Source organism: Sinohyriopsis cumingii, unplaced genomic scaffold, assembly GCF_028554795.1.
Source record: "Sinohyriopsis cumingii isolate HCF-2022 unplaced genomic scaffold, ASM2855479v2 utg000198l, whole genome shotgun sequence".
Taxonomy (NCBI): domain Eukaryota; kingdom Metazoa; phylum Mollusca; class Bivalvia; order Unionida; family Unionidae; genus Sinohyriopsis; species Sinohyriopsis cumingii.
In genome coordinates this window covers 3,091,507-3,113,384 of record NW_028315875.1, presented here as the reverse complement: position 1 = coordinate 3,113,384, position 21,878 = coordinate 3,091,507, and the positions used below count along the sequence as shown (strand labels likewise).

The following is a 21,878-nucleotide window of genomic DNA, read 5'->3' as shown; positions in this document are numbered from 1 at the left end:
TAACGAAGAAATATAACACTATATAGTGATTTATACTTTTTATATTTTCCTTTCCAACATTTCAATAAGAGTTTCCGCAGCACAAACTTTGAATTCGGACTACGTTATGGTCTCACTAAAACTGTTATTTGATCTTTGTTCTAGGGATTTTCCTGGTTAAAAAATAGACAGTTAAGAACCACCCTACAGTGTGTTGTCGTGCAGAATTTGTTTGATGGCGAACGGCCTCTGCTTGAGGACTGTATAACTGGTTCGGCCGATACATGGGAACACCAGAGAGTAAGTGAGCTCGTTTAACTCCTTTGTATGCGACCTTGGCATTAATCTTTGTTTTCTAACTGTTCTATTTTTTGGGGTAGATATGTGTTAGGTTTCAAAATGGACATGTGTGACAAAATGATATCCCCAAAAAGTTGGTAATTCGACTCCAAAGTAAGTGACTTGATCTTGAACTAATGACATCAAGGTTTAGTCTCAGACTGACACTCTTGCTAGAATTTGGTATTCATCCATGTTTTATCAAAGAGATAAAGCTGGGTGTTGTGCACACTCGGTAGTAGTGAATGGGGTCACTTTAGCGTCAAGGGGTATTAGCATTAAAAACACCCTGGGTCACTTTGGCTTTATTGGGAAATTTAACATTATGAAAACCCCTGGGTCACTTTGGCGTCAAGGGAAATTTAACATTACGAAAACCCCTGGGTCACTTTGGCGTCAATGGGAAATTAACATGGGAATATATTTTGGGTCTGTTGAGTGACAAGGGAAATTAACATGGGGAATAGATCGTGGGACTGTCTAGGGACAATGGGAAATTTAACATGGGGAATAGATCGTGGGACTGTCTAGGGACAATGGGAAATTTAACATTACGGAAACCCCTGGGGGGATATAGCCTCAAGGGAATTTAACATATGGAAATTGAACATGGTGGGTCTGTATAGCGTCAAAGGGAATTGAACATGGTGGGACTGTCTAGGGACAGTGATGGCAGAGGGTCAAACACAACAGAGACAGAGACATACATACACTAGTACAAGCGTGAGATTTATATATAAAGCATTACCAAGACCTGAAATCTTCCTGAGGTGTTCAAACATTTGCATAATTGTAATGATGCTATAAATGGCTATAATCAAGGAAATGTTCAACGACAAAATGGATGTGACTAAAAGTAACGCTAAAATGACGAAATTGTCCCAGAATTTAAAGGAAAATAAACATATCCCCGAAAATTGAGTTACAATGGTTTAGACTAAAATGGATAAAATTAGTAACTACTTACAATATCAACTTGTGTGACGATCGTGGATAAACACCCATGTATCTATTTATAGCTATAATCAGCTGAAATTCCTATGAAATCTCACTATCTATTTATAGCTACAACTTGTGGGTTATTCCTTTGGAAAACCCCACTATCTTTTTATAGCCTCAGCTTGAGTGAAGATCCTGTTTATGAACTCTAATACATATGTATAGCTACAACCTGTGGAAAACCCCAAGTCCATATTTATATTCTCCAAATTTCCAGCGTCAGTGGCGTCACTGTACTGGAAACTAGGGAATAAATGGCAACAGTGTTGCAAGTGGCTGACCTGAATACGCGCTACTGTAGGTAGGTAGGTAGAATGTATTTGATAGGGATAAAGGGAGTTTTATAGGGACAAACAGAGACCAATACACACACACACCACAGAGGGAAGAAGAAAAAACAAACCCAAAATATACTATTCACACAGGGAAGAGGAAAAAAACCAACAAATATACTATCCACACGTTCTTACACTAACACACACACATACACACAGATCGAAGAATAAAACCAAAATTAAAATATACTATCCATACAAACGTACTCGAACGCATACAAACCCAAATATACTATCCACACTCGGGAGGAAGAAGAAAGAAAAAACAACCAAATATACGATCTACACAACGTACGCGAACACACACAAACACACACACACACACACACACACACGCACACCACAGAGGGAAGAAGAAAACCATTATACACCATCCACACGGCGTGAAGAAATAACCCTTTATATATACTATCAACAGAGAGTGAAGAAAACAACCCATTATATTCCATCAACACAGAGTGAAGAAGAAAAAGTTTTTTGAAAGCACCTAAGCCCTCACCTGCAATGACCAACTCTGCCAAACACCTACACCCGACCCCCCCACCCCCAACACTACAAAACCCATTTAACCCGTTATTTTATGGCATCAGTGTGTGATTTAGGAAACATCAAGACACAAAATGATGGATGAATAGACTGACTATTGTTTACCGACTTGCATGCCTAAAGAGCGTGCGTGAAGGAAAACAGCCTTCCATTTCAATTCTAACTAAAACATGATCCAGAGGGATAGAGAGAGGTGAAAGAGCACAATTTCATAAAGTGTGAGTAAAAACAAAACACGTCATCCTTATTATACAATGTCAAGACCAAGAGACACTTATGTTTTCTTTCTGGTCTATTCTCTTTTAGAAGGTAGTATGAAATTTCACATCAGGGCCAACGCATCGGCTCACATTGTCAATTTTTCCATTTCCATGTCTTCACTGGCACAAGTTCTTCCTCATCTTCAATTTCTTCTTCTTCTGAATACCTCTTCTCGTTTTCGTCTTGTTTCTGTTTCTTCTCTTTTCTCTTAGGGCACTCTGAATCCCAGTGTCCTTTCTCCTGACAACGATATTAGGTATCTTGACTTTTGTCTCTCTTTCTTAGACGAAGCAGGTATTCTGGAGACAAATACCCATTTACCTTTGCAGATATAGCAAACTTCATCAGCACTTACACACTTTCGTATGACTCTCATCAAATCAACGACCAAAAGAGTAAGTTTTGTTGCCACTTTCGCCTGTGAATTATGCTTTCGTATGACTTTTAGCATATATTTGACCAGCAGGTCGATCTGTGCTGACTCTTCCATCTTCTTGATCGTTTGAGAGTGGAATGAATACTGTGACGCTAAGACACACTCCCTATATACAGGGACATGCTGCGTATGAAACCTAGTCAAATGTAATTTTTGCAATAAAATGAAACGATTTCATTGAGAAAGTAAAAGGCAATGACGTGCCGTGTCGCCTCACACAAGACCTGAAGTGTTAGCTCAAATCGTGTCAGCGATTTCGAAGACGACATAACTGAGCTTTAATCAGTGATCTCCAATTATGCCACAAAACCACTAGTCCTGATTCACGCCAAAAGAAATTTCGTTCGGTCCATAAAAAATAGTATCACATCTGAGAAACGCAAAAACGAACTTCCAGAAAACTGAGAACGACGGCTTACACATACAACGTGAAATGTATGAGTTCAAGTAGTGCGTAAAACTTAGTCAAATTAAATTTTTATAGTCAAGACGAAACGATCTCTTTTCGAAGAAGAAAGCAGACACCAAGCGACAATGGCGATCCGTGTCACACAACACTTTTCAAAATGTATATTATCAGAGGTTTGTTCTAGCGATCTGCACGGTTAAATTAAATGTTGATGTATTTTGCAATAAGACGGACACAATTTCCATGGGATCGCCCATGGTACAATTGTCCGTGCATTAGTTTAATTTTTTTAAATATTTTTTTTTATATAAATCGCCTATAGGATAGACCCAGTAAAGCATGGCCATTCTCGTCACTGTGTGAATAGCTACTCAAGTCAATTCGAAGTGAATGCGGTAAGAAAATAAGTATCGCCAATGAAATGGTTTACAACGGGTGATGCATTGTTTTGTTCTAGGACTGTGTGGCATAATAATCCCTACGCTCTTGCGTTGTTACCATTACAGTGCAGACAGACTGGAATGTGAACTTACAAGCCCTCTTTGTGTATTGTACCATTTCTTCTTACCACATCAAAATACTGAGCGTCACAGTATTGGTTCGCGTTTCCAAGCTGACCATATTTTTATATCTTACTTAAACATTTTAACATAAACACTCACACTCACATCGGTAGAGTCAGAACAGACGTGTTACAGTATTGAGGGGCATGTTATCTTTTTTTATTAAAACTAATAAATTTGGAGTTTGTATGAAGTAAAGAACCGAAAGTACAGTGAACCTCAAGGATGATGACCCAATCTGTCTGTCCATTGATGCGTGTATTTACTTAAGAAGAAATATGACCTCTAAAACACAAAGAGATACGGCAAGCATGATTAGAATGAACACAACGATGTTTTCCTTCACGCGCGTGTAATTTAGAGTTTCAATCCTCTTTCAAGACAAACTTGGTCTCCTTTTGTAGGGCTTGAAATAAAAAAAAAACTGAAAAATCTTAAGCACTTTGCTATAGATAATTTCATCAACAGACTAAACAACATAAATACCGTTACAACAATAGAAAGCCTTAAATCTTCTATCAAAAAGAAATGCATGAAAAAAATTAAAGATTAACGATAACTAACCAATGAAACCGGATTTAACAAAGGCAATGACATGTGAAGAAATGTCTCTCACATTGGAAAGTAGGCGAATGTAATCTGTCATGCACCATCAACTTGAAAAAATTATAAACAGAGAGAAATCTGAATTCAAAATTCATTTTTTTTTTAAAAAAAATTGTTTCGTTTCTTTTTTCTTTTTTGGAACAAATCTAAGCACTAATATAGAGTGGAAAAGGGAAAATGCACATAAAAGCTTTGATATTTCTGAAAAAATGAGGGGATATTCCTAACGTTCATAATCACCTATATATGCTTGGACTTGTCTGTGACTTATCCACAAAACAAGATGTACATATTTCTGGTCAAGCTGCAAGTGTGTGCGTGTTTTGGAAAATGGTAAAAACTGGATATACAATTTTCTCGTGACACTTATAAAGTGAAGAGTCTGTGCAAGTGTCAAAAGCCAAAGTCATATAAGTTTTGTATTTTGTACGGCTTGTAAGGATTTACACTTTAGAAAATGTGAAGCATCGCAAGTTATTGTCACAAACAGAAGTGGAACATAGGGGCTTGCAAGAAAGAAAATAACCCAGACAGTTGGTGTCATCAAGAATGCTAGAGACGGTACCCGAACTTGCTTGCTTGCTTGCTTGAATTAAAGTGACTTTCGCTCCAATGGAGCATGTATCACTGGTTTAATCACGCACCGCGTGATTTTTAATTACTCCTGGGGAAGGAAAGAGAACCTCATCCCCCAGGCTTTTATGTACTCACAGACTACTTTTAAATTTAGCCACTCAAGATGTAGGACTAACTAGTCCTTAACAACCTGACGGAAAGGCTTTAAACATAAGTGGGAATAGTCTCACCACACACTCATTTTTCTTAGTTGGTTTGAAATGTCTCAGGTGTCAACCCAAGCAGTATTTAAAGCCCGCTACGATTGGTCGGTAGCGATGGCGTCACATTAGGACACATGGGCGTGTGGCAGGTCGAAATCGTTCCACATTCTGCCACGTGTACGATGTCCGAGCGTGGTAAAGGAGGAAAAAAGGTGCTCAGCAAGCCAGCGATGGATGTTAAGTACTCCCCAAAACGCCAGCCCGTACTTATTTCAAATCAAGTCCCGTTTTTGCTAATGGACGATAAAAAGTACCAATAGTGTGTTTTCCACCTGTGCAATTAGTTCAAATCTAACGAGTGTATTAAATTTCCTACTTCCTAACGTATCTATCTAATATTAGTACTTTGTATACATAAAATTAACCATACTGGTCTTATTTAAATTAATATGTCTAAGCGACATATACAAATTTTGTCACTGTTAGGTTTAACAAGTTAAGTTTGTTGTGGTGTTCCAATGGGTCAAGTTTGTTTCGAGAATAGTTTAGTCAAGGAGGGATACCAAGCCAAATATGGTTCCCTATTTAATAAAGGCAATCTTTTGGAGCCCTAAAAGGGCTGTTTTTTCTGCTAGAAGATACCACGTCTCTCTTTCGCCCTCACGATCTTTCCCGCACTTCTAGTCTCATGATTCTTGATATCAGGAAATGCGTAGCCATGATGGGCGACAATGTAAGCAGCGGCTTCTACAGGTTGACTGAGGGGGTATCCAGTGTAGGCTTGTCTGTAGAATTGGGGGTAGAACTATGACCCCAAATCCCCATTGAGAAGGTCTTGGTTTAAAGGTGTCTAGAGATTTATAGGCAACGTACTGTATGGCTCTTATACACTGTCTTGCTTTGTTGACGTCATACAATGCTTGATCTAGCCCCATTTCGGTGTACTTCTCAACGAGGGTTAGCGTCCCCCTCCTCCTCCTCAACCGCCTCTATTTCCTCTTCTGGTTCTGATACTAATTCTTCAGTTGAGGTAGATAGTTTCAAATCCGCTGCTATGGTGTCTGTCGCTGTTATTGTTGTTGTGGTTGTTATTTCAGCTGGGATTGCCTGTAGTATCGGAGTGAGAGAAGAACGTAGTGCCTCCGATAATTGAGTCTGATTTTGCCATACCGTTTGTCTAACATAATTCACCCTTTATTCTGCCACCACTCTTTCCGGGGTGGGTTGTTTGTTAGGTATAGTCGGCTGTTGACTAGATGTTATTTGTGATCTCGAGGTGGGTGGAGTACTAACTGGCTGGGTCTGCATTTCTTGCTCCCGCTGCTGTTGCGTATATTTCTTCCCTCCACACCGAGTTCTGGGTCTAATTATTTTAATTTCGTTGTACCCGAACTTACATTATCCATATTATCACAAAGAAAAAAAACAAAACCCAAAAAAAAAAACCGCACAGACCTAAAAGAAACACTCACTTTTTACTGACCATCGCTATTTTAAACATTTTGATAAGCGACGGAAACGAAGGGCTTAGAGTCACACTTTCTAACCAAGATAAAGAAATCATGTGCTTATAGAACTCACTTCTGGTTTTTTTTTCTAACTGACTAACATATCATAGGCAAGGGAATGTTATTTCTTTTCTAGAGTATAGGGTAGCCCTGAATTTTTTTATTTTTATTTTTTTGGTGAACTTGAAGCTATGGCGATCTTTTAGGTTATAAGATGGCGGCCTCCTCTGACGACAGGCTTTCTCACAGGATAAGGTCTGCTTCTTCGGAAAGAGGAGAAGAACTCTTTGGTATCGATACGACAGTCGACAAAGCCTCTGTCAGTTTCATGCTGCTGCTGCTGTTGCTGCTCTCTCTGCTGTTTATGAAGTCTGTACTTCTCCGTCCATTCTTCTTTCTCCTTCTTGATTTCCTCCTTGAAGTGCTCTTCTTTCAGGTCTTCAGTGACTTTCAACATTCTCACATTGTCTATCTCTTCAGGTCGCGATATAAAACTTTTCATGAACGTATGCAAATTCACATAGGCTTCGTTCAACTTAGCTAGTCTGGAGCACATCTTCGTAGGAAGATGGGTCGACAATGGATGGGCAGACTGGAGACTACCCCGGCTTTAAAGTCAAAGCGCGGACGCGAAGGAAAACATACCTACACGGTTTTCGAGTCGGAACGTTCAATGAGTGTCATGAGAGGGATAGTAAGAAGTCAAAGAGCATGAATCAGGATATCTATAGCCAAACAAATCACAAAGGCATTTTTTCTTTCTTCAAAACACAACATTTTTTATTCAAAATCACTTAACACTAACAATAATTAAACAATATAAGATCAAACATTTTGTTCAAATCACAAACATTTTTTCTCAGCTAACACATTATTTTGGACAGGGCTGACAACGTTGTGAATGAAATTGTGATTTCCACTGTTGGAAGTCATTAGGCCATTGATGGACACTACGTTTCCTAGCTTGAGACAAAAGACCAGTATAATGGTCACAAAACCATTTATCTACTTTCACATCGTTTCTAGAAGAAGAACGAGGATCAAAATGAGTCACTAAATGTTCTAAGGAATAGCCCAGGCTGCGATGATGCAGAAAATACACACAATATTGTCCACACACCAAGGAATCTGTGCCTTGTAATTTCACATTATTGAATCGGGTGGTCTGAGCATTTCTTCTCATAAAGTCAATGATATCGTTTTCCAAAGGAGGCAATCCATACGAATCGAAATATTCCACACATCCTTCTTGAGGAAAGTAGACGGCTACCCAGTGGGTTCCTGGGAGATGACTGTCGTCCGTGTTGATCACATAAGCTTGATGGTCTTGAGGTTTGCGATGAGGGAGTTCATCTTTAGCGCAGGCGACAGGATTCCAAGAAGCCGTGTACGAGCTGTGGTTCAAAAGCTAATAAAGTTCCCAGGTATCCAATGATTTGTGTGTTTTTTTTTCTTCTTCTTCACAGGTAATGATAAGTGATCAATTCGATCCTGACTTTTTGCTTGAAAATGTCTGACAAGTAACCGTTTCTTCGTCTCGTCTCCCAACTCTGATCCAAGAGAGGTTCGATGCGATGAATCTCTTGAGTTGTTAATGGAGGAAAAGAATGTTCACGCAAATCTTTATACCACTGTTGCAACACGTCTTCTTCCGAGATGAGACTCCAAGCTTCGTCCAGATATTCGTCCAATTTTTCTTCTTGACTCAACATCAGGCATTTATCGTATTGAATTTGACTGGGATGATCGTTATGACATCCATAGCAATCTTTCTTGATCAATTCCTTCACTTTTTTCTGCCAAAACTATAGCATAACAGGAAACTAAATGGGCTTCTTGTTCTGGCCATCTAGACTTCATCATGGTGACTTCTTCGTCTTTGTCTTGGGGTTTTCCTTCCTAAGGATCTTCACATTCCATGTCCAAAGAATCCCTACTATATAAACATTGATAAAAGTTTTCCATGACTTCTAATAGTCTAGAATGACTTCTCTCAAACTGTTGATTTCTATCGTATTGTCAAATTCAGCATACAGGATGACGTTCACCATATTATCTGCGCTTAGATTTTCTGCAAACTGAATTTCCACACGAATATGGTCGGATTTTATAGGGTGGAAATGTCCCTCGTCGCTGTCTTGACTTACAATTCGTTAGAGAACCGTTTTCGAAAATGGAGTTTCACTGTAACTTTCCCTTTGGAGAATGGAATATTTTGTCCCAGATCTCCTTTTAAAGCAATGTTGACAGTGTCCAAATACGACTTACTGACGGGCAAATAATGAAGATGTACAAATTCGCGGTGTACGTGATAGGTGTTTCCACCTTCCTGGTCACTGGTCGTGGCACTATCCACTTTGAAACGAATGACACGCAGTAACGGCACGGAGGTGTATCCCACCACGTAATTCTCCACCACATCGGAGTACACAAAGATCAAATTCAGTCCTTGGTTCAGTTCTACCGGGTTTCCAAAAGCTCTGTAAAAATCCATATTACTGTTGATCTTGGGACTCAAATTGTTTGCGACCATTTCTACATGTCCACCCAAAATTTCAAACAAACTACCATTGAACCTGAGGGACAATGTGTCCGTATCTTGAAATTTGATCATGAGACGATGAGCCACTTTATGGTACTCAATCTTCACACTTTTTTTTTGGCTCTGTTCAGTGCTTTGCCAAAGGCTAAGTTGAACCTGTCCGCAATAGTGTCCACCAAATGTTCACCACTAAAATAATAACCTGAAGGAATTTTCAAGGTGTAGATAATGAAGGCTGGATTGCTGGCTGGTCTTGTGTCCCCTAAAATCCCGATTTTATTGATTTCTTCTTCCAATTGGGCATTCAGGATTTCCACCTGGAAAGTGTTTTGCTTTTAGGTGATGTTTTTTATTTGAGTTGGGTGAATGATTTCCACCAACGCCACTTCCCAATGGGCTTCGTGATCTAATTGGATGGTTTGAGGTAACTTGACCGTGTAACAGCACAAAATGTTGTTGGGAAACACCTCCATAGAACTGTCACTGGGTAAGGTTAAGTAAAATTGGTTGTTATTGTTCATAATTCCAGAGTTCTGTGGCTGTCGGAGGGGTTGCTAGACGTCAGAGGAGTGTCTCCGCCCAAAATGGGGTTGTTGTTGTTATTGTTGTTAGAGTGGTGACTGACACTGGACGCAAGATTCCCGTTCTTCCCGCTCGAGGAGAATTTCAGGAAGGGATTGGGAAGCAGGTAACCAATGCAACTGCTTAACAAAATGGTCCACAATTGTTTGTCTCCTTGTTGCAAACTAAAATTGGCAATGGCTGCCCCGATGACACAATACACCACGAAGATTTGGCAGAAAAAGACGATTTGCATTTTAGGCACACGTTCTCCACACCACACCCAGAAGGGTTGTTTTTGCAAATCTTGCAGAGAAGAACTGGGTGAAGGAGTGATCACAGTAGCCGAATCTGTGTGAAAGGGCATGATGGTCACTTCTTTTTATAGTCGATGACTTGCGAAACGTCGATCCAAGAATCAAATTGGGTGGATATCCTTTCGAACGTACATTGACCTCTCTGACTTTACGGGTTCTGCGTTCGAGAATGCCTTCGATGTCGTACACGTCTTCTTTTTTGGTGACACGACTTGATTTGAAATAAGTACGGGCTGGCGTTTTGGGGAGTACTTAACATCCATCGCTGGCTTGCTGAGCACCTTTTTTCCTCCTTTACCACGCTCGGACATCGTACATGTGGCAGAATGTGGAACGATTTCGACCTGCCACACGCCCATGTGTCCTAATGTGACGCCATCGCTACCGACCAATCGTAGCGGGCTTTACATACTGCTTGGGTTGACACCTGAGGCATTTCAAACCAACTAAGAAAAATGAGTGTGTGGTGAGACTATTCCCACTTATGTTTAAAGCCTTTCCGTCAGGTTGTTAAGGACTAGTTAGTCCTACATCTTGAGTGGCTAAATTTAAAAGTAGTCTGTGAGTACATAAAAGCCTGGGGGATGAGGTTCTCTTTCCTTCCCCAGGAGTAATTAAAAATCACGCGGTGCGTGATTAAACCAGTGATACATGCTCCATTGGAGCGAAAATCACTTTAATTCAAGCAAGCAAGCAAGCAAGTTCGGGTACCGTCTCTAGCACTCTTGATGACACCAACTGTCTGGGTTATTTTCTTTCTTGCAAGCCCCTATGTTCCACTTCTGTTTGTGACAATAACTTGTGATACTTCACATTTTCTAAAGTGTAAATCCTTACAAGCCGTACAAAATACAAAACTTATATGACTTTAGCTTTTGACACTTGCACAGACTCTTCACTTTATAAGTGTCACGAGAAAATTGTATATCCAATTTTTACCATTTTCCAAAACACGCACACACTTGCAGCTTGACCAGAAATATGTACATCTTGTTTTGTGGATAAGTCACAGACAAGTCCAAGCATATATAGGTGATTATGAACGTTAGGAATATCCCCTCATTTTTTCAGAAATATCAAAGCTTTTATGTGCATTTTCCCTTTTCCACTCTATATTAGTGCTTAGATTTGTTCCAAAAAAGAAAAAAGAAACGAAACAATTTTTTAAAAAAAAAACAAATGAATTTTGAATTCAGATTTCTCTCTGTTTATAATTTTTTCAAGTTGATGGTGCATGACAGATTACATTCGCCTACTTTCCAATGTGAGAGACATTTCTTCACATGTCATTGCCTTTGTTAAATTCGGTTTCATTGGTTAGTTATCGTTAATCTTTAATTTTTTCATGCATTTCTTTTTGATAGAAGATTTAAGGCTTTCTGGTGTTGTAACGGTATTTATGTTGTTTAGTCTGTTGATGAAATTATCTATAGCAAAGTGCTTAAGATTTTTCAGTTTTTTTTTTATATTTCAAGCCCTACAAAAGGAGACCAAGTTTGTCTTGAAAGAGGATTGAAACTCTAAATTACACGCGCGTGAAGGAAAACATCGTTGTGTTCATTCTAATCATGCTTGCCGTATCTCTTTGTGTTTTAGAGGTCATATTTCTTCTTAAGTAAATACACGCATCAATAGACAGACAGATTGGGTCATCATCCTTGAGGTTCACTGTCTATCCTATAGGCGATTTATATAAAAAAAATATTTAAAAAAATTAAACTAATGTACGGACAATGGTACCATGGGCGATCCCATGGAAATCGTGTCCGTCTTATTGCAAAATACATCAACATTTAATTTAACCGTGCAGATCGCTAGAACAAACCTCTGATAATATACATTTTGAAAAGTGTTGTGTGACACGGATCGCCATTGTCGCTTGGTGTCTGCTTTCTTCTTCGAAAAGAGATCGTTTCGTCTTGACTATAAAAATTTAATTTGACTAAGTTTTACGCACTACTTGAACTCATACATTTCACGTTGTATGTGTAAGCCGTCGTTCTCAGTTTTCTGGAAGTTCGTTTTTGCGTTTCTCAGATGTGATACTATTTTTTATGGACCGAACGAAATTTCTTTTGGCGTGAATCAGGACTAGTGGTTTTGTGGCATAATTGGAGATCACTGATTAAAGCTCAGTTATGTCGTCTTCGAAATCGCTGACACGATTTGAGCTAACACTTCAGGTCTTGTGTGAGGCGACACGGCACGTCATTGCCTTTTACTTTCTCAATGAAATCGTTTCATTTTATTGCAAAAATTACATTTGACTAGGTTTCATACGCAGCAGGTCCCTGTATATAGGGAGTGTGTCTTAGCGTCACAGTATTCATTCCACTCTCAAACGATCAAGAAGATGGAAGAGTCAGCACAGATCGACCTGCTGGTCAAATATATGCTAAAAGTCATACGAAAGCATAATTCACAGGCGAAAGTGGCAACAAAACTTACTCTTTTGGTCGTTGATTTGATGAGAGTCATACGAAAGTGTGTAAGTGCTGATGAAGTTTGCTATATCTGCAAAGGTAAATGGGTATTTGTCTCCAGAATACCTGCTTCGTCTAAGAAAGAGAGACAAAAGTCAAGATACCTAATATCGTTGTCAGGAGAAAGGACACTGGGATTCAGAGTGCCCTAAGAGAAAAGAGAAGAAACAGAAACAAGACGAAAAAGAGAAGAGGGATTCAGAAGAAGAAGAAATTGAAGATGAGGAAGAACTTGTGCCAGTGAAGACAAGGAAATGGAAAAATTGACAATGTGAGCCGATGCGTTGGCCCTGATGTGAAATTTCATACTACCTTCTAAAAGAGAATAGACCAGAAAGAAAACATAAGTGTCTCTTGGTCTTGACATTGTATAATAAGGATGACGTGTTTTGTTTTTACTCACACTTTATGAAATTGTGCTCTTTCACCTCTCTCTATCCCTCTGGATCATGTTTTAGTTAGAACTGAAATGGAAGGCTGTTTTCCTTCACGCACGCTCTTTAGGCATGCAAGTCGGTAAACAATAGTCAGTCTATTCATCCATCATTTTGTGTCTTGATGTTTCCTAAATCACACACTGATGCCATAAAATAACGGGTTAAATGGGTTTTGTAGTGTTGGGGTGGGGGTGGGATGTAGGTGTTTGGCAGAGTTGGTCATTGCAGGTGAGGGCTTAGGTGCTTTCAAAAAACTTTTTCTTCTTCACTCTGTGTTGATGGAATATAATGGGTTGTTTTCTTCACTCTCTCTGTTGATAGTATATATAAAGGGTTATTTCTTCACGCCGTGTGGATAGTGAATAATGGTTTTCTTCTTCCCTCTGTGATGTGCGTGCGTGTGTGTGTGTGTGTGTGTGTGTGTTTGTGTGTGTTCGCGTACGTTGTTTAGATCGTATATTTGGTTGATTATTTTTCTTGTTCCTCCCGAGTGTGGATAGTATATTTGGGGTTTGTATGCGTTCGAGTACGTTTGTATGGATAGTATATTTTAATTTTGGTTTTATTCTTCGATCTGTGTGTGTGTGTGTGTGTGTGTTAGTGTAAGAACGTGTGGATAGTATATTTGTTGGGTTTTTTCCTCTTCCCTGTGTGAATGGTATATTTTGGGTTTGTTTTTTCTTCTTCCCTCTGTGGTGTGCGTGTGTGTGTGTGTGTGTGTATTGGTCTCTGTTTGTCCCTATAAAACTCCCTTTATCCCTATCAAATACATTCTACCTACCTACCTACAGTAGCGCGTATTCAGGTCAGCCACTTGCAACACTGTTGCCATTCATCCCCTAGTTTCCAGTACAGTGACGTCACTGACGCTGGAAATTTTGAGACTATAAATATGGACTTGGGGTTTTCCACAGGTTGTAGCTATATATATGTACTAGAGTTCATAAACAGGAACGTCGCTCAAGCTGATGCTATAAAAAGATAGTGGGGTTTTCCAAAGGAATAACCCACAAGTTGTAGCTATAAATAGATAGTGAGATTTCATAGGAATTTCAGCTGATTATAGCTATAAATAGATACATGGGTGTTTATTCACGATCGTCACACAAGTTGATATTGTAAGTAGTTACTAATTTTATCCATTTTAGTCTAAACCATTGTAACTTAATTTTCGGGGATATGTTTATTTTCCTTTAAATTCTGGGACAATTTCGTCATTTTAGCGTTACTTTTAGTCACATCCATTTTGTCGTTGAACATTTCCTTGATTATAGCGATTTATAGCATCATTACAATTATGCAAAATTTTGAACACCCCAGCAAGATTTCAGGTCTTGGTAATGCTTTATATATAAATCTCACGCTTGTACTAGTGTATGTATGTCTCTGTCTCTGTTGTGTTTGACCCTCTACCATTATTGTCCCTAGACAGTCCCACCATGTTCAATTCCCCTTGACGCTATACAGACCCACCATGTTCAATTTCCATATGTTAAATTCCCTTGAGGCTATATCCCCCCAGGGGTTTCCGTAATGTTAAATTTCCCATTGTCCTTAGACAGTCCCACGATCTATTCCCCATGTTAAATTTCCCATTGTCCCTAGACAGTCCCACGATCTATTTCCCATGTTAATTTCCCTTGTCGCTCAACAGACCCAAAATATATTCCCATGTTAACTTCCCATTGACGCCAAAGTGACCCAGGGGTTTTCGTAATGTTAAATTTCCCTTGACGCCAAAGTGACCCAGGGGTTTTCGTAATGTTAAATTTCCCATTGACGCCAAAGTGATCCAGGGTGTTTTTTTAATGCTAATTCCCCTTGACGCTAAAGTGACCCCATTCACTACTCTCGGTTTCAAAGTTATTCCGACTTTTGTAATTAAATGGTTACAAACTCGTGCGTCCGGATCGTGTTCTTCTCTGAAACTGCATAGGATTTGGCGAAGTAATGATTGTCAGCTTGTTTTATCTTTTCGCTTAAGTGGCACACAAACCTGTGGAGCTTATGGTTTGTCATCTGCAGGCTAGCACATATTTATAATAACTGCAACACATGTTAATCGATTTTAAGCAAATAGAATGAGAGTCTATCTTGAAGATATCTCAGTCGAGCGATAACCAGTCCGCATTCATAACGGAAGGTCAACGGTCCAAATTTGTGCTTTGTTTTTATTGTGCACAACAGTTTTCTTGTAACGTAATATCATAAGCAAAAGAAAAGAAATAAAGCAAGAAAACAAATACAAAACAAAACATATGAACCTTGGTCAAACTTAGTATATTTGAACGTGTACATCCAAATCGATATGGACGAGAGTGTGATGTTTGGTTCAGAGTCAGATAACACGAAAAGTACTTGAACTGTACACAAAAGCTTTAGCAAAGAAATAGTTTTATTATTATTCGCTTATTTATTTATACCTCAACCATATTTAAGGATACAACTCAGTAAAATCTCAGGTAAATTTGGTAATCAGTATTATTTGAACTTGGGATCATGTGAAATATCATGACATAGCATGATGTGGGTCTTTTATGTACTATGCCTAGAAAAAAACAATTAAAGTTACCCAACAGTTTTGTTTCAGGCTCTTTACTACGTGCAACATTGAAAACAGAACGAATGTCACGCATTACTAATAAGTCAAAAAATATTGCTCAACATATATGTGTATATATTAAACGTTTGGCATTGCATGTCCATCAGAGAGCTGAATGACATAGCAAATTGTCGGGAACAATGACTTTCGCAGGCATAATATGCAGCAGCATGGCAATGCTGTATACTGATTAGCAACCTGACCCTTTCCCACCATGAAAATACAATCACTGTTGAAACATTGTTGTAGAGATATTTTTAAACAAATATAAATGGATTTTGATCAAATTTTACTAACATTACATTTTTCGCTTATATCGCAGATGACTATTATGATCTTTGAGTCACGGTCAAAGGTCCATAGGAACATATTTGTCTTGCAGAAGTGTCGTTCGCACAAGACCTAATTGTGACCGAATTCGGTATATTGGTGAATCGTAAAGTTGCATTGCCTTCCTAAACCCAGCTTAAAGTAATGGGGCGACAACATCTTTTGCTTACCGCTCAAGTCTACCCAGACTCTTCCTAAACCCAGCTTAAAGTAATGAGGCGACACTATCTTTTGTTTACCTCTCAAGTCTACCCAGACTCTTCCTAAACCCAGCTTAAACTAATGGGGCGACAATATCCTTTGTTTACCGCTCAAATCTACCCAGACCCTTCCTAAAACCAGCTTAAACTAATGGTGCGACAATATCCTTTGTTTACCGCTCAAGTCTACCCAGACCCTTCCTAAAACCAGCTTAAACTAATGGTGCGACAATAACCTTTGTTTACTGCTCAAGTCTCCCCAGGTCGTTCTGGTCAGATAACTTTGTTTCATTGATGATTAAAATACTGTTTCACTAAATGACGTTAACGAATTTGAAAAAGAGACTTGCTTCTCTCTGATAGTGAAAATGCAGATGATGATAATGTTCAATGAGTTTAGGTTTCTGGATGAGAATAATACGTACCTTAAAACGAACAGATTTTAAATCAAACACATATCTGCCATCTCACCTCTGTCTGCGTGGGTTCGAGTCTCGGATTCGGCCAATGTGGGTATGTGAGAAAGCTTGCCAGTAGCTTCTCGTGGGTCGGTGGTTCTTTCCGGGGTTTTCCCGGGTTCTTCCTCCACCATTAATACTGGCCGCCATGTATAGCCTATCATGTGCTGAAAAATGGCGTTAAAACCTATAACAACAACAACAACAACAAACACATATCGTGTGGTAATGAAGCTATAACAGTGACAGCACGTGATCTACGCATGAGTTTTCCAACGCTCATGTTCATTACTGTGTGTTGATCAGTCTACATTACAAGGTAACATATTATAAGCTACCTTTCTGCCGGTTTGTTTACGTGATAAACAATGCTATGGAAATTTAAATTTTATCTGGTTTACCTAATCGTGACATCAGCTCCTTGGTTTCTTTCGTTTTCGTTCACTTTTTTGTATATTTTTACCAAATAGTTTTCATTTTCTAGACTGGAGAGAGAGAAAAAACATGAAATGCCTTCATTTTAATGCAAGATCTTTTGAGAGAGAAAGAGAGAGAGAGACACTTGAAAGACATCTTCGATAAGTTCGACAGTGATCTTGCATTTCCATGTCAATAGTATGTTTTAGGTTTTAACTGTGGTTGCTATTGACCACGAGAACTTGAAGAAATATGGATGCATTTTGACTAAATCTTCTCTTGTTTATTTATCATGGCAAAATCTCCTTTGCTCCTGGGTGAAGTTCAAATGCACATGTTTAGTGTATGCACTATATACAGCTTTTGAACACAAGAACTCAAAAAATGACAAAAATTAATGAAATATGACCAGATCTAATACACTGCTTTAAGTTTATCAGATAATGGATGAGTTTGAAAATCAGCACGGTGTTGCTTTATGTTCATTGCAAAAATCATGATTAATAATTTTTATGTTTTAACTAGTCTGATCTATTAGCAAAGTACCTTGAAACAAATTAGAAATGGCGTTTGAATGAACGTGACCTGTTTGCATAACTGGACACACAATTCAGACTACCGGTTATCCATGAATTTGAGATCAAAATCAAAATGTCTTCAAAAATTATGAGTGGATTTAGATTACACATGACTGTCTTGTTTATCTCGAAATTTCCCATAAGTATAATCACCCGTTACTATGATTACTATCGCATTTATTCGTAAGTGAGAGTGGTCGTAAAGTTACAATTCCAAAACTGACGGCCAATGTCTTAAAGTAAAATGCAATTATATGCATTCGCAGCTATAAAGCAAATATAAATTTAGTAAAAGGAAGCTGACGGATAACGAAATAATTTGCTCAGTAACAGTATTTTCAACAGATAATAATTTCCGAAAGGATTGAAGATTTGGCAATTATGTATGTTTTTCACGCTATTTCAGTAGTATATTTATATATAGTTTCGTTGAGCTAAGCATGCTTTACGTTAATTTTCCTAAAAGCACTTCTCATCTCCGGCATACAAGTCCCTCCAATTTGCAAGTTCCCGCTGACCAATTAGTTCTTATGCCTGTCTGTTAGACAATGTGGTCCCCCAAAGCTATAATATGCACTAATTAAACCGGACATATAATTGGCCGAGATGGGCATAATGCTGTATTTTGATTCATTACAATCTGCACATTCTGAAAAGAAGAGTTTTAATTCATGTATGTGACTCAAGAAACACGAGACATTACAAACTGGTTTCAACAACGAGTTTTTAATGAAACAATTACAATTTTATTAGTGAAATAAAAATTAATCAAACAAATAATATGAAGATGATAATTTTAGATACGTTACATCATAAAAAAAATATTGTATATACTGACCTTGAAGAAAATTGATTTTTGTTTGTTTACCAGGACGGCTACCTAAAGCACGAGAAGAGCGGGCTTTGCCTCGACCTTGACCCATCTGGACCCATCATGAGGAACTGCAGAAACGACAGCATCACACAATTATGGCAATTCAACCATTACCTCACTGCTTAACATTAGATTGACAGGCTTGTATTTTATTGGTAGAATGAAGACTAATAGAGGTATTGGAAAATGCTACTTTTCCCCTTAGATATATTTGATCTCTATTAATTTAACTATTGACTTTGGTACTGTCCATCCACTGTATGGTTGCTGTATGGACGTTATCTGTAATACATACAGTGCATCTACAAGAGGACGAAATAAAAGTGCAAATCATTTAACTACGTATCAAGACTTAAACTACAAAAGTTCTCTTGGAATTCTGACATTCGTGTACTGTATTTCTTGAAATTGTGACATTCATGTACGGTATTTCTTAAAGTTATGACATTCATGTACTGTATTTCTTGGAATTGTGACATGTACTGTATTTTTGGGATTGTGACATGCATGTACTGTATTTTTGGGATTGTGACATTCATGGACTGTATTTCTTGGAATTGTGACATGTACTGTATTTTTGGGATTGTGACATGCATGTACTGTATTTTTGGGATTGTGACATTCATGGACTGTATTTCTTGGAATTGTGACATGTACTGTATTTTTGGGATTGTGACATGCATGTACTGTATTTTTGGGATTGTGACATTCATGGACTGTATTTCTTGGAAATGTGACATGTACTGTATTTTTGGGATTGTGACATGCATGTACTGTATTTTTGGGATTGTGACATTCATGGACTGTACTTTTGGGATTGTGACATTCATGGACTGTAGTTCTTGGAATTGTGACATGTACTGTATTTTTGGGATTGTGACATGCATGTAATGTATTTTTGGGATTGTGACATTCACTGTATTTTTGGGATTGTGACATTCATGGACTGTATTTCTTGGAATTGTGACATTCATGGACTGTATTTCTTGGAATTGTGACATTCAGGCACTGTATTTCTTCTTATGTTTTAATAAAGATGTCATACATGACACAAACAAATTGTTGACTTTGAAATCAAGTTCAAACTTTTCATAACTTTAGCCAATGAGCTTATTATTTAAAGAAACTACTATTTTATGTATTTTTCAGCCAATTGGTTCTAAAGTTATACTTTTAGCAGCATTAAAGATGAGAAAAAATGAAAACATACAGAAACAGATGAATATAAAGAATATATCCGTATTGTAGATACTAATTTGTATCAACGAAAAGAAATATTCCAGTACCCCATCAATGAAAGGTTTGTGTTAAAAGTTTAACGGCTGTAAACGTAAGAGCACAAATATTGCAAGTTATAAAAAATCTTATCTTTGATTTGATTTTTTCCCACGTGACTAGATTAACTTCAAATTTTCTAAAACAAAAATGTAAGTGCCCTAAATTTTGGTCTGACATTATTATTTAAATTTGAACAAATATAGACCTAATAAAGTCAACGATAAACGCAAACACAGTCTCAGCTGGAACTTCAAAAATAAAACCTTTGAATCTGACAGTGTATAAAAGTATGTGATAACGTTTGAAATATTCTTGAAGTCGACTTGCTTGCAGGATAAATATATAATTATTTTACGGGGCTACGGTGCGATATTCACTAATGGGTAATCTTGACTCTGGGTAATAGTGATGGTGGTAAGAATGCATAGTTTTATTCTCCCCCACCCCCTTCTCTCTCTCTCTCTCTCTCTCTCTCTCTCTCTCTCAATAAATGGATTAGTTAGAAACTTTTAAGGACTCAATCAATTTTCCTTTTTTCGCTAATTCATTCATACACTCATTGACCCATTTATTCGTTCATATATAAACATGAATTGCGTCTGCAATATTAACCTACACTTCTTTTTTCTCAGCTAAAGATACAATTAATCTTTCTTGCCAGGTACAGACACTCAATATACAGTCTACAAGAACAATGTATAATAGCTTTGAGGAAAAAATAAAAAGAAAATAAATAAACCCTAGAAACTGCAAATAATACAATTAAAGTTAATACGAGTGCAAAAACTGCTTAAAATATATCCTTTTGCAGATTTTCGACACGAAAAGACACACATTAATCCATGTATTGTAAATTGAAATTGAAATTTTATTAGCAAAAGTCGTTTTTGTAAGGCAATGGCCAGATGTTTATATTGTACTAAGAAATTGGCAGGTCGCGAGCCTTTTAGAGAAACGCAGTGGCTAAATAGAGTTATCATTCAACGTCGAGTTATCTCCCCGTAGAAAAAGTAAGTCATTTGGTTGGTTGGTTTTTTAGAGACTTACAAGAGATTATTGGTTATACCATACCGAGGAAATTTGATCCGAGTGTCGTACAAATTGGCACAAATGTGCAACAGGAGTCATACCATTATTCAGCATCAAATATAAATGATAAAGTTCGCACTCTTCGCTATTCAACATTTATTTTAAAATTATTTTGATTGAAGGAATAAATGAATGTATACACTATTGATATATAGTAAATGATGTGAGAAAGTAATGCTTGAGATATTAACAAACATAGAAAATAAATAATCCATCTAAGTCCTAGCTAGATCATAATTAAGAATATATGCTAAGTATATGTTAATTGCATTTATTTCTGATTAGCTGAATTGATAATAACGATCTTTTAATTTTTGTATCAAAGTTATTTCCTATTAACAACTCCAATTACTGACTGGCTATTCTCACCGAACCAGGAATCCTCAAGGACGTACATTCATGAACACAGTTACAAATTTTGATTTGTTCATTTCATCCTCTGTTGGCTGGCTTATGCAAAGATAATTTTTACTACGAGCTGTATTTATCAAACCTATGTCAGAAAATAGGTAAAAGTAATCACGTTTGTTCTATGCAACCCTGCAGATGGGAAGAAGTCATTTTTCTTGTGATTTTAAATTCCATTTACACCAATGTATGCGATAACATAATTATTTGAAATATAATTTGTAGTTTCAATAATTTTTACTGTCTTTTCCCCCATTTCGTTTCTTAAACTTTGAGCAACATCGCGAACACGGAGATATAAGCTGTATTTCCATGGGTATTTATCGCTAGTAAGAATATGTGTTAAAATGCAAGTTAATTTTTTTTTATTGAAATACAAAGTTCTAAGTGATTTCCTTATTTAACAGATTTACGTTACCATCTTAAGTCTTTGGAATTATTTTGCATCTAAATGCCTGTCAAATATGATCAAATTTTGTTGAGCGACCTTTTGTTATTTTTGTTGTTACCGTGTGGGCTTAACGATATTTATCAACGTAAGATA

At 37.6% G+C, this 21,878-nt stretch overlaps 1 protein-coding gene across 1 annotated transcript in view; it reads left to right on the top strand.

The window, feature by feature from the left end:
- LOC149774584 (polypeptide N-acetylgalactosaminyltransferase 1-like) overlaps positions 1 to 19,572 on the top strand; it is a 105,369-nt gene extending 85,797 nt beyond the window's left edge. Inside the window, exons 9-10 of the mRNA XM_089945026.1 lie at positions 145 to 279; positions 18,557 to 19,572. Of these exons, the coding sequence (XP_089801152.1) occupies positions 145 to 279; positions 18,557 to 18,685 (264 nt within the window). The 3' untranslated portion in view covers positions 18,686 to 19,572. The remainder of the gene's footprint in view (positions 1 to 144; positions 280 to 18,556) is intronic.
- The last annotated feature ends 2,306 nt before the right edge of the window (positions 19,573 to 21,878 follow it).